This window comes from Chiloscyllium plagiosum, chromosome 45 (assembly GCF_004010195.1).
Source record: "Chiloscyllium plagiosum isolate BGI_BamShark_2017 chromosome 45, ASM401019v2, whole genome shotgun sequence".
In the NCBI taxonomy this organism is placed as follows: Eukaryota; Metazoa; Chordata; class Chondrichthyes; order Orectolobiformes; family Hemiscylliidae; genus Chiloscyllium; species Chiloscyllium plagiosum.
The window spans coordinates 5,179,785-5,193,172 of record NC_057754.1 but is presented as its reverse complement, the minus strand read 5'-3'; the positions used below and the strand labels follow the sequence as shown (position 1 = coordinate 5,193,172).

The 13,388-nt window shown below is 45.8% G+C and overlaps 1 protein-coding gene across 6 annotated transcripts in view; it reads left to right on the top strand.

Moving 5' to 3' along the window:
- LOC122543857 (integral membrane protein GPR137-like) overlaps positions 1 to 12,996 on the top strand; it is a 45,276-nt gene extending 32,280 nt beyond the window's left edge. For 5 of the 6 annotated variants that reach the window (XM_043682707.1, XM_043682712.1, XM_043682710.1 and 2 more), the window contains 6 exons: positions 832 to 879; positions 982 to 1,207; positions 2,349 to 2,495; positions 3,415 to 3,543; positions 10,232 to 10,353; positions 11,907 to 12,996. In XM_043682707.1, coding sequence (XP_043538642.1) covers positions 832 to 879; positions 982 to 1,207; positions 2,349 to 2,495; positions 3,415 to 3,543; positions 10,232 to 10,353; positions 11,907 to 12,078 — 844 coding nt within the window. In that variant the 3' untranslated portion in view covers positions 12,079 to 12,996. The remainder of the gene's footprint in view (positions 1 to 831; positions 880 to 981; positions 1,208 to 2,348; positions 2,496 to 3,414; positions 3,544 to 10,231; positions 10,354 to 11,906) is intronic. The other variant, XM_043682708.1, reaches the window with a different exon arrangement.
- Positions 12,997 to 13,388: the final 392 nt, after the last annotated feature.

The window sequence follows — 13,388 nt, the reverse complement described above, 5'->3', positions numbered from 1 at the left end:
GATCGAAAGCTCCATCAAAGTAAAACATTTATTTCAGTCTATGCTATTCATATCTCTCAGTGCTTTGTACATCTTAATCATGCTCGCCGCCCCCCCCCCCCCACCTCCCCCCCTCCAAAACTAGACTGAGGAATCTAAAACATGGGACACCGTCACAGGATAAAGTGCCTGATTGTGTAGGACTGGGAATAGGAGGAGCAGAGGGCAGCAGCTCTTTGGAATTGTCTACCTGATCAGGATTATGGAAGCTTTATTGTTGAGTGTGTTTAAAATTGCACGAGACAGATGTTTGGGTCACCCATTTAAAGCAGAGGGTCATGAGGCTTCGGAACTCTCTCTCCAAAAAGATGGTGGAAGATACCACACCCTCTCTGGTGCAGGTTACCAGTAACTGTTGAAAAATAGTACCATAAAAGGCTGCGTTTACTATTGCAAGGTTACTGGAGTTTAATCTGGGAGAAAGTGAGGACTGCCGATGCTGGAGATCAGAGCTTAAAAATGTGTTGCTGGAAAAGTGCAGCAGGCCAGGAATGATTCCTGAAGAAGGGCTTAAGCCCGAAACGTCGATTCTCCTGTTCCTTTGATGCTGCCTGGCCTGCTGCGCTTTTCCAGCAACACATTTTTAAGCTCTGGAGTTTAATCTGTACTGGAACATGGACAGAAATGCTGGAAGCAGTCAGCAGGTCTGGCAGCACGTGGGGACACTGAAGTAGAATTAACATCATCTCATCTGATGGAAGATCACCACAGGCCTTTTAGTTAACTCTGGTTTTCTTTGCACAGGCCCTACCAACCTCCCGAATGATTCCATCATTTTCTGTTCTTCTTTAGGATTTCCAGCCACCATTTAGTTTTGTCACCTCTGTTGTGCGACGCTAGGTAGGAGCAAAGTTCTCTGCATGTGACCTGTTTGGTAGGGTTTTTGTCCCCTTCTGGCTTCCGTTTCTAAAAGAAACAAAACGCCGACGTTTGTGATTTCAGACTTCCCATCCGATTGGTTTTCCTAGTTGCCAGCTTGCTGTTCCTGACGGTGAATTTGACCTGTGCCTTGCTGGTGAAGATTCAGCACGTGGAGACCAAGACCATCGTCCTGGTGCGGGTCATCATCAACGACTCCCTCTTCGTCGCCTGTGCCATCACACTGGCAGTCTGCCTCTACATCATTGCCAAGACGTCGCCTTCCACCAGCATCTACCTGGAATCCAAGGTAACCCTGACAAACCGTGCAGGTGCACCTTGCTGTCAAGGGTGTGGTTCAAGCTATTTCGGTGTATTTCAGTGGGGTTTGGTTAGGCACTGGCTTCACAGCGTTCCTCAGCTGCAGTCCTTTGTCTGTTAGCTTAGACAGGCTCTCTGTGTCGGGGGGGGAAAATGCCTGTGCTTGAACCAAACAATACCCTCACTGTCCATGCATAAATTTGAGAATACTGTATTGCTATTTTTGTTAAGAGGAGCGTGCAAAGCACGGGTAAAGGAAAGGATTGTAAAGCTTACTACTTTGTCAGCATTGTGACTCCCATGAGGGAGGGGAAACGACTTGGATTGCAGCTCCACTTTCCCTCTCCGTTCCTAAACCCTGTGTGGAGATTAGATGGGGCATGATCCCTGTTCAGACAAGTGCTCTGTTAATGTTTAATGTAAAGGCAGAATACCGCGGTTGCTGGAAATCTGAAACAAGCTTGTTGGAAATTGCAGAAGGTCAGGCAGCATCCGTGGAGAGAGAAAGTAAATGTTTCAAGTCTAGATGACTCTTCATCAGGGCTGATGTGAAGTGTGGAGGGGGCAGCGTTTATGCAGTAGATGGGGTTTGGAGTGCTGGGGGTGTAAAAGGGTACTGATGTTGCAGAGTGAGTGATGGGAACTTGAGAATGACAGAGCAGTGTGGTGCTGGAAAAGCCCAGCAGGTCATGTAGAAAGTTTGCATTATTCAAACAGCGTCCATAATTCATCAATCCCGATATAGCCAATTCGCATTGACGAAACGTGCCTTATAGCAGAACGACCTGTACTGACCTTCAGAACAGGCTGTAGGCTGTCTCATTGAACTGCAGCAGGGTATCGCAGTCCCACCAATCCCATCTGGTGTCTGTATTCCAAAGGTAACTTAAATTCCTTGTGTTTTGAGCATATTGGGATTGGGTAAAAAGGGGGTGGGGAGCCAGGATGTGGAACCGTTCTGTGTGTGGAATATGCGGCGCTGGAAGGGGTTCGAGCCCATCGGTTGTGTTGTCTGGGTGGTCAGCTGGATAAGTGGGCCTCGTGTGTCAGTAAGCGGCAGCTGATCTTGTTGTTAAAGTGTCCTCTGCCTTGAAATGATGTGGTTTTCTTTTTGACTGACTTTTCTTTAGGGGACGTCGGTGTGTCAGACCACAGCTGTGGGAGCACTGGTGTTCCTTCTGTATGCCAGCCGGGCCTGTTATAACCTAGTCGCTGTGATGTGTTCACCAGATTCGCACGACTCTTTTGATTATGGCTGGTACAACGTTTCTGACCAGGTGAGCATGAGACCAGAATGCTCTCGATTCTTTCGGACAGGGGTGGGGGTGGTTTTGCTGTTGACTGCACACCGATGGCCTGGCTGTTTCCGGCTAACTCTTGCCTGGGTTAGGGAGGCAGAGAAAAGGAAAACGTTTGATCCAGGAGGGCGCATATATCTGTCATGGGCTAGAGCTGGGGCAGGATCTGTTGGGGTCGCCACTTCCTGCAGTGGAATGTCAGCCCGGACTATGCGCTCCAGTCTCGAGGGAGACTTGAACCTGCGACCTCGTGACCCTGTGTGGGCAGGTTATTGCCTTTGGGAGATGGGGGGGAAAATGATCATCGATTTGGCATGACTGTAAAGGTGTGACATTGCTGGTGAATGGAATAAGATTGTGTGCGCGCGCGCACGCACATTAGCACACTTCTGCTCTGATCTGGTATTGGGTGGGGGGCAGGTGGAGGGTGGGGAGTTTACATTGCCAAATTGTAGTGATGAACTTTTTAAACATATTCCTTTATTTTCTATTTTTGTACATAAGAGGGCACCACAAATGGTGACATTGTGTGCATTTTTCCCTCTACTCCTTGAGTAGATGTGATAATGAAACCTAAACCAAATTGTTACTGTGTGCCTGTGAGTGCCTGCCTGCCTATGTGGGCGCGTGTCTGTGTGCGCGTGTCTGTGTGCGCGTGTCTGTGTGCGCGTGTCTGTGTGCGCGTGTCTGTGTGCGCGTGTCTGTGTGTGTGCGCGTGTCTGTGTGTGTGCGCGTGCCTGTGTGTGTGCGCGTGCCTGTGTGTGCGCGCGTGCCTGTGTGCGCATGCCTGTGTGCGCGTGTCTGTGTGTGCGCGCGTGCCTGTGTGCACGCGCCTGGTGGTGGCAGATACTTTCCTTGGAAATGAAAAGAATTTTTGTTTCGCCTCCATCTCCTGCAGGCTGATCTGATGTCGAATCTCGGGGACAAAGGTTACCTTGTGTTTGGTTGCATCCTGTTTTTTTGGGAGCTGCTGCCCACAGCCCTGCTGGTGTTGTTTTTCAGAGTTCGCAGACCAGCTCAGGATCTGGTGAGTCTGGTGAGAGTTTGCATTGTCATGCTCCTCTCCTCTCCTGCCCTGGCGAGAACAAATCTCCCGTGATCTCTCTCGGTGCTTCGGAGATGTTCTCTCAGAAATGTCATTGTCAGCTGTGACTGGAAGTGTGGCCAGAAGATTTGAAAACGTTACAAACTCTTCCAGTCGAGGTTCCACTGGTTGTGTATCTGGCAGCTCATTAAACTTCCTGGACGGTGTTTCAACTTGTAAATATACTCAGAATGAGAGCCCAGTGCTGAATTCGACCTGAAACTGTGGGCAGCACTCCATTGTCCTCTTTAAGTAGACCTAGCAGGGGTTTGTGGTCCCATTATGATTACAAATTTACATCCGTAATAGTATTGTTGGAACTTCCTGACTCCAAATATGATGCCAAACCTCCCTTCTCCATCTGGCCATATTTGTGTACAGCATAAGTCGAGGTCCTGGATGAATACGCTGTTGGGACGGACGACCTAAAAGCTGAAATTATCCCGATGCCATACCGGGGTTGGGGGGAGGGCGGGCGGGGTTGTGGCATTGCATGCCAATGCCAGATCTCACTTGGGATCATAGTGTGTCTACAACTTGGAGGATGATAGCTGTTTCTTCACTTCCCTGAAACCTACGGTTTGACTGTGCAGCCAATGCTGACCCCTCTTAAAGAGTTGGTGCAAAGCTATCAGGATGGAGGCCAGGTTATATATGAACTTTCCGGAATAATTCACCAACCCAAGGAAAGACCTAAACTCCAGCACAGACGTGGGAGCCAGGGCACCTTTGACTGCCCTCGCATCTCCACTGCTTTTCGTCATTTATATAAATGATTTAGATGTGAACTTAGGAGGTATAGTTAGTAACTTTGCAAGTGACACCAAAATTGGAGGTGTACTGGACAGCAAAGAAGGTTACCTCAGATTACTATGGGATCTTGATCAAATGGGCCAATGTGCCGAGGAGTGGTGGATGGAGTTTAATTTAGACACTTGAGATACTGCATTTTGGATAGGCAAATCAGGGCAGGACTTATACACTTAATGGTAATGTCCTGGGGAGTGTTGCTGAACAAGAAGACCTTGGAATGCAGGTTCAGTTCCTTGAAATTGGAGTCTCTAGTAGATAGGATAGTGAAGAAGGTGTTTGGTACGCAATCCTATATTGGTCAGAGCATTGACTATAGGAGTTAAGAGGTCATGTTGCGGCTGTACAGGGCATTAGTTAGACCACTTTTGGAATATTGTGTGCTATTCTGGTCTCCTATAGGAAAAATGTTGTGAAACTTAAAACAGTGCAGGAAAGATTTACAAGGACGTTGCCAGGGTTGGAGGGTTTGAGTCACAGGGAGAGGCTGAATAGGCTGGGGTTGTTTTTCTCTGGAGCATCAGAGGCTGAGGAGTGACCTTATAGAGATTTGTAAAATCATGAGGGGCATGGATAGGGTAAATAGACAAGGTCTTTTCTCTGGGGTGGGGGAGTCCAGAGCTAGAGGGCACAGGTTTAGGGTCAGAGGGGAAAAATTTTCAAAGGGATCTAAGGGGCAATTTTTTTCACACAGGGTGGTCTGTGTTTGCAATGAGCTGCCAGAGGAAGTGTTGGAAGCTGGTACAATTACAACATTTAAAAGGTATCTGGATGTGTTTATGAATAGGAGGGGTTTAGAGGGATATGGGCCAAGTGGTGGCAAATGGGACTGGATTAATTTAGGATACCTGGTCAGCATGGACGAGTTGGACCGAGGGGTCTGTTTCCGTGCTGTACATCTGCCTTTGTCTTCCATAGGGTGTAACCTGCTCATGTCAACTCTGTAGTCCGTGTAGGTCATGTTTTTCCCTTCTAAGAATATACCCGCCTGATAGAAACATCTAAGGACTATGTCCAAGTTCTCGAAGTGCTCCTTATTTGTCTTCCTTGTTAATAACAGGTCATCTGAATAAATGATGACCTGGGGTCGACCCTGTAAAATGTTCTCCATCGTCTGCTGGAAAATTGCACAGGTTGACAAAACCCCAAATGGCAGTCTTATGTTGGTACAGACCCTTATGGGTATTGATCATGGCATACTTCTGGGAATGCTCATCTCACCGCAACTGCAAGTACGCATGGTTCATGTCCAGCTTCATGAAGGACAGTCTCCTTGCCAGATTTGCATATAAATCTGATTAATATATGTGAGGGATTGGGTAATTATCCAGCTGTGAAAAGCAGTTTACTGTTAATTTAAAATCCCTACAATGGCAAACTGACCGGTTGGGCTTCACAATTGATAACGACCAGTGCTTGTCCATTCGGCAAACTGCGCTGGCTTTATTATTCCTTCGCTTTCCAGCCTTCTGATTTCTGCCTTTGTTTCCACCACGTAAGGCATTTGGCACTGGGCGGGTCTTGCAGAATCATTGAATTGCTGCCTGGGTCAACATGCAAGCATGTTGCTAAGCAATTTAGTTGTTCCAAACCAGATGTTGGTGGACTTTCCAGGGCATGCACTGTCCTGGAAAACTGCCTGAGTTCACTTGCTCAGTTTAAGTTTGATGGGACTCTTTTTTTTTTGTCTTGAGTCTGAGCAGTAACTACAATGGCTTGCTGGCCTGGACCCTGAAGAAAATTTTAACTGTTTGGCTTTGTTTTGGAGTTTTGCTGTGGGCTGACCTGCAGCCCCTCTGTTCGGGATATGTCCTAAGTGAGGCTGTGCCTTCACCCAGTGGTGTTCTCCAAGTTCAGTCAGACTGGCGGGGGTGTCCACTGCCATTGGAATACTCTGCAACTTATTTGCTCCATTTGTCACGTTTTCCGATGATGAAGCCAGTTTTTGTGCCTGCTTGAAGTTCCGTTAGGCTTCAGCTAATAGGCTTTTTTGCATGGTTACGTCATTAATCTCATGTACCAGTCTCACAAATGAGAGGAAAACGATTTCTGTTCTATTTGCTTGTGACACCTTGAGTTCTTTTACTAATCATATTAGATGACTGACAATTCATTACCAAGCAATCATTTCAATCATTGCTTATTTACACGGCTGGTTTGTGTGGTCTGCTGCTGGCATAACTTGTAAATATGCTTTGTGTGACTGGCTTAGTTATAATTCCCTGGTGAGACTAACTGCTGTCAAAGAGATCCAAATGTAGCAACATCTCTCCTCCTTTTGAAAGCCAAAGTTGCACTGCATTTCTGCTCATGTGCATTCCTTTCTCCAGCTAATGGTAACATTGCCTATAAACACAGCCTTGCACATCACTGATAATGTTACACACAATGACACACTATTTGCCCTTGGTGTATGGGAAGTGTAGGCACATGTACTAACACCAAGCTGCTAACCCGCCTTGTGGGAATCAGTTTAGCTCAGTTGGCTGGACTGTTGATTTGCAGAGCAGTGTGATGCCAACAGCATGGGTTTGGGTTACAATGCAGGACTCTCCTTCTCAACCTTTTACCTTGCCTAAGGTCTGGTGGTCCTCAGGTTAAATCACCACCAGTTGCTTCTCTCTAATGAGAGAAGCGCCTATGGTCTGGTAAGACTATGGCAACACAACAACAACCCGTCTTGCCCGTCTCCTTAGATGAACTGTATAGAGTCACACAGCATGGAAACTGACCCTTTGGTCTAACTCGTCCATGCCATTGAAGTTTCCCAAACTAAACTAGTTCCACTTGCCTGCATTTGGCCCATATTCTGCTAAACCATTCTTCTTGATGAACTTGTCCAAATGTCTTTTAAATATTGTAACTGCGCCTGTATTCACACTTGTAGTAGATCATTCCACGCACTAACCACTCTCTATGTAATGCCCCTCTTAAATCTTTCACCTCTCATCTTAAAAATAGGCCCCCATGTTTTGAACACCCCCACTCTAGGGAAAAGATTTTTGCTATTCACCTTATCTATGCCCCTCATGATCTTATAAACTTGTATAAAGCCACACCTCGGCCCCGTATGCTCCAGTGAAAAAAAGTCCAAGCCTATCCAGCCTCTCCTTAAAACTCAAACCCTCCATTTCTGGCATCTTCCTGATAAATCTCTTCTGAACCCTCTCCAATTTAATAATATCCTTCCTATAACAGGGCGACCAGAACTGGACATGGTACTCCAAAAATGGCCTCACTAAAGTCCTGTACAACCTCAGCATGAGAATAGAGAAGACAAATGGGATGTTGGCCTTTATTTCAAAGTGTGTGTAATACATCAAATAGGGTAGTCCTGCTAAAACTGTTCAAGATACTAGATAGATCGCACCTAGAATATTGTGAACCGCTCAATACTCTGTTGGGTTCCAATATTCACACTGTCATAGGAATCACCAGATATTTGACCCACTGAGAGCTTATAGTGTAGACAATGACATTGTCGAATCTTCTCCGTTGATCTTGTGTAGAAGGGCTGCTGTAGATAGATAGACTTAGTCTGCAAGGTGCAGTCTGTGTGAGAATGATAATGAAATATTTTCGTCATTCTTCAGTGAGACTGATCACATTCCATGTTAGTGAGGATGTATAAATGTAAATCCGACACAGATTGTGTCATCTTTCACTGAAGTATGACCATTTCTTGAGCGAATAACTATTGTTTGTGAATGTGTCTTTATCATGCACTCGGAACATTGCTTTACATTTCAAGGGTAGGCCTAGTGGTATTATCGGTAGACTATTGATTCAGAAACACAGGTAATGTTTTGGGGACCTGGGTTTGAATCCCGCCACGGCAGATGGTGGAATTTGAATTCAATAATAATGATGACTATGAATAAACATGTAAGTTAGCTCGCTGAGCTGGAAGGATTGTTTTCAGACATTTCGTCACCATGACTAGGTAACATCATCAGTGAGAGTCTCTGATGAAACGCTGGTGGTAAGTCCTGCCTCTCTATTTCTAGGTATTGATTTCCAGCATCCACCTTAAGAAACTAGGATCTATGAATAGAGAGGCGGGACATACCACCCGCGCTTCACTGGAGACTTTCACTGATGATGTTACCTCGTCATGGTGACGAAACGTCTGAAAGCAAAACTTCCAGCTTATCATTAAACTGAGCTACAAATCTTCTCAATAACCGCTAATGACTATGAATCCATTGTCGATTGTTGCAAAAACCCATCTGGTTCACGAACCATCTTCAAGGAAGGAAATCTTCCATCCTCACCTGGTGCGGCCTTTCTGCAGCTCCAGACCCACAGCAACATGGTCGACTCTTAATAGCCCGCTGAAATGGCTCAGCTAGCCACTCCGTTCAAAGGCAATTAGCTCAGGCAAATAAATGCTGGCCAGCCTGTGACGACCACGTCCCATGAGTGAATAATAAAAATTACAGGATCCTTTTCTAAAATATAACTTTTTTTTTTTATCAAATCTGTGAAATTATCACCAAAGTAGATTTATTTGGCCTATATCTAGAATATTAAACTGCAGCCCATTTACTGGGATTTGGAACATCAGAAACAAACCTCAACGAGGTGATAACAAGGACAGTTCAGACCCGAAAGTGATTAATGCCAAATAACGGGGATTCAGTTTGTTCGAATGTCTCAGTCAGCTTTATTAACTGTTTAGACTACAGCTTGCTGTTACAGGTAACATGTGCAACCTCCTGGTCACATATTCTTTGCTGGACTGTACACGGTATCCAGTCTTTGATTTCATCCTGGTTCTTGGCCCGTTAGCAACCGCAGCTCTTTTAGTATTAACACAGCAATTACCAACAGAATTCAATCCCTGGAGACATTTGTGCTTGGCTGATTTTGCATTAAACAAAATGATGTGTGATCCTTAGACAGCATCTTTCAAACTATGACCACTTCCATCCTAGAAGGACAAGGCAGCAGGTACATGGGGAACACCAACCCCCCTGCAAGTTCCCCTCTGAGCCACTCACCATCCTAACTTGGAAATATATTGGCCGTTCCTTCACTGTCGCTGGGCCAAAATCCTGGAATTCCCTCCCTGAGGGCATTGTGGGTCAACCCACAACAGGTGGACTGTAGCAGTTCAAGGAGGTAGCTCATCCCCACCTTCTCAAGGACCGCTAGAAATGGGCAATAAACGCTGGACCCCGCCAGTGACACCACATTCCTCAAATTAATAGAAGTAACCGTTTCCACACAGAAACTTACCATCCGTGACAACATTTTTGTGTTTTCAGGAGACGCAATTTGCTTTTAAATCTCTGCTCGCTGAACTTTGAAATGTCTCTGATCGGTGTGAATATATTGACATACAGTGAGGTGAACTGTGTCCCTTCCCACACCTGGAACAGGGTGAACTGCCTTTCTACAGTTTGAATGCACTGATGGACACTGATCCCACGTGATCACCTGAAGCAAGTCCCATAATGAGAGGATACACTCCTCGTTGTGAATCCACTGATTGTATGGCAGCCCTCTGGTATCTTGGCAACACTACCTGACATCTAGGTATTCACTGAACTGCTCCCCTCAGTGAGGTATCCCTGAAGCACATTGTGCATGGCTCGGACTCTCCCAGTACTGTGAGTGTAGGCTGAAGGGGTAGGCAGCAAGCAAGATAGAATAATGTGATTTGAGTCAAAATGGTGCGAGAAGATTGCTCAAATGCAGTAAGGAATAAAGAGTTGCCGATGATCATGGGATGTTAAAATGAGTGTGCAATCATTAGGTTTGATCTGTATTGCAATGTGCCTGGGTGTGATTGGAAATTGTTTGTTTTCTCCTGCAGGCTGGGACTGGGATAATTAATGGCCAGAGCTTTGCTTCCCGTTCGTATTTCTTTGACAACCCTCGTCAGTTTGAAGGCGATGACTGTCCCTGGGCAGTGGGGTCACAGAGCGAGCAGGACAGGTATATTTCTTACTTAAAATTTCTGTGTCTTTTGGTTTGGTCAAAGAGAAAATTGTGCTCTGATAGTTGCACAGAGTTTTTTTGCGAATGTATCAAGCAGGGTGGACTAAGGGGAAAACGGTCTATGCGGTGTTTTTGTATTTCGAAAAGACACTTGATAGGGCACCACGTAAAAAGATTTCTATGCAAGACTCTGAACATCCATCATCACATTTCGGCAACCTCTCTGTGCCAGTCCAGCTCAATTCTCATTGGTGGGTGGCATGGTGGCACAGTGGTTAGCACTGCTGTCTCACAGCGCCAGAGACCCGGGTTCAATTCCCGCCTCAGGCGACTGACTGTGTAGAGTTTACACATTCTCCCCTTGTCTGGGTTTCCTCCGGGTGCTCCGGTTTCTCCCACAGTCCAAAAATGTGCAGGTTAGGTGAATTGGCCATGGTAAATTGGCCGTAGTGTTAGGTGAAGGGGTAAATGTAGGGAAATGGGTCTGGGTGAGTTGCGCTTCGGCGGGTCGGTGTGGACTTGTTAGGCCGAAGGGCCTTTTTCCACACTAAGAAATCTAATCTAATCTAATCTTATCATACTTGCTGCCTAAGACTTCTGCCTTTGCTCACGATATGGAGACGCTGGTGTTGGACTGGGGTTGCCAAAGGCAAAAGTCACGAGACATCAAGTTTTAGTACAACAGGTTTATTTAAAATTGCAAGCTTTCGGAGCGCTGCTCCTTTGAAGTAATTTCATCTGACAAAGGAGTAGTGCTCCGAAAGCTTGTGATTTTAAATAAGTTGGACTATAACCTGGTGTTGAGAGATTTCGGACTTTGTCCACCCCAGTCCAACACCGGCACCTGCACATCCTGGTATTTTTTAAAGAGAGGTTTTAAGACTGGTGAAGAACTGCCAACTTGGCATGTTAGTAAATTAAACAATTTGTGAGGCCTTGGTGTTTTTTAACTGTTGGAACAATAGAAGCAGCCTGGTTGGGTGTGGCCAGCTCTCTCAGACCAGGATTTCTAGTTTGTTTTGAGCTTTTAGGTTCAGCGGAAGCTGCTGGAGTTTTGAAGAAGCAGAAGCTATCTTTCCCCCTCTTGCTTACAGCTGGAAGCTGGGGTTTCTTTCTCTGCAGCCGAGTTACTTCTAAGACAAATCTATTTTTATGAAATTTGTCTTTTTGCCAATAGGTATGTTTATGGGCTACTACTATTTTGGAACAGTTCGTAATAGTTACTGTATCTGTAATTCTGTTAAGTTTTCCCAATATTGTTAACTTATTCTAAGTTCATTCTTTTGTTGCATTTTAACTATAGTGTTTGAATAAATTGTGTTTTGCTTAACATCAAGTGGTTTGACCAATTGAGAGGGACTGGTCTGGTCCTTCCAACAGTGCGTTTCCAAAAACAATTGATCTAGATTGACCAGATTAAGAGGGGATAGCCCCTTAAAGAGGCATCAGTGTACCTTTTATATTTACCCTCTGTGGCCTTAACTTTAAAAATATGATTTACATCCCATTGAAATCATCCTTCTCTTTCTCTCTCTCTCCCTCTTTCTCAGTTTATCCAACAGTCTCCAGCGTAACGGCTGGTATGGCACCGACAAGGGTAACGTTGAACCAGCCTGGTATGAGGGGGTGTCCCAACATACCACCGCACCTTTACTCTTTGCCAGAGACCACATGCAAGGCAGCAGCTACTACCACACGTTCTACTCCACTCCGCAAACATAGACTTTCCAGCATTCCAATGGGACACTCCGATTCAATGAGCAGCTTGCTTTTTTGTGTATCAGTGTTGTAAAACTAACCATCACTTGGAGGAAGCAGGCAGCAGGGACTGCTGACGGAATCTAAGCTAGTTAGCCAAACGTGCATCTTTAAACCGATATTGGCACCGTACCAAGCAGATGCAATAACTCGTGGACGTCCCTTTCAGAAGCTATCTTTGCCCTCCTGCTCAACAGCGGAGGTCGGTTGCTGAAGTAAGAACCGTGCGTGCAGCCCTTGGCCAAATCTAGAGGCGGTTTCCTATCTGACAGGATTGTTCAGCTACTTCTCCTCACTCCCCCACCTTCGGCTCTTGTCTCATTCTCCAAACCAGAGGCCCGCATCAGTTCCCGGTGTATCCTAATCACTGGTCATTCTACGTGTGAGAGTTTAACTATCGAGGGTGAAAGTGGGCGCAAGCAGAATCGACATTTCCTCCTGCCCTCTAGTGTGGCCACAGATTTTTTGTTTTCAACATGGGAAAGAGGTCACTTGGCTGGTCCTGTCTGTGGCAGCTCTCCATTAAGCATCGGTACCATTCTCCTGTTGTCTTCCTATAACTCCGCAAAAGTCCCATTCCAAACAACTAATCCGTTCCCTTTCGACTGCCTTGATAGAACCTGCTTCCATCACACACTAAAGCAGTGCATCCCAGACCCTAATCACCCATTATGTGGAATGTTTTCTCCTGATTGCTTTTTGTTTTGCTTCCTTTACTAATTATCCAAACCTGTGCTTGACCCTTTCACGAGTGGAAGCCTTTTCCCCTTGTTTACTCTTTGCCCACTGCTCATGAATACTGTAATGAGATCTCCCCTCAGCCTTCCTCTTTAGTGAGATGCTGGTGTTGGACTGGGGTGGGCAGAGTTGAGAATCACACAACACCAGGTTATAGTCCAACAGGTTTATTTGGTAGCTAGCTAACTGATGAAGGGGCAGCACTCCGAAAGCTTGTACTTCCAAATAATCCTGTTGGGCTATAGCCTGGTGTTGTGTGATTTTTAACTACCTTTTCAATGAGAACAGTCCCAGCTTTCTGTGCTGTACTATGTTCTCCAATCTATCTTCACTGAAGTTCCTCATCCCTGAAAACATTCTTGTAAATGTCTCCTTCACTTTCTCCAGTGCCTTCATGGTCCTTCCTATACAGGGGGTATACAAGACTCCAGCTGAGGCCTTACCTAGTGTCTCATACTTTAAGGTGATTCTGTTGATGTCAGTGGAGCTGAATGACTGGGGAGGTGTTTAACGGGCACGTCTTGCATCCTGGCCTG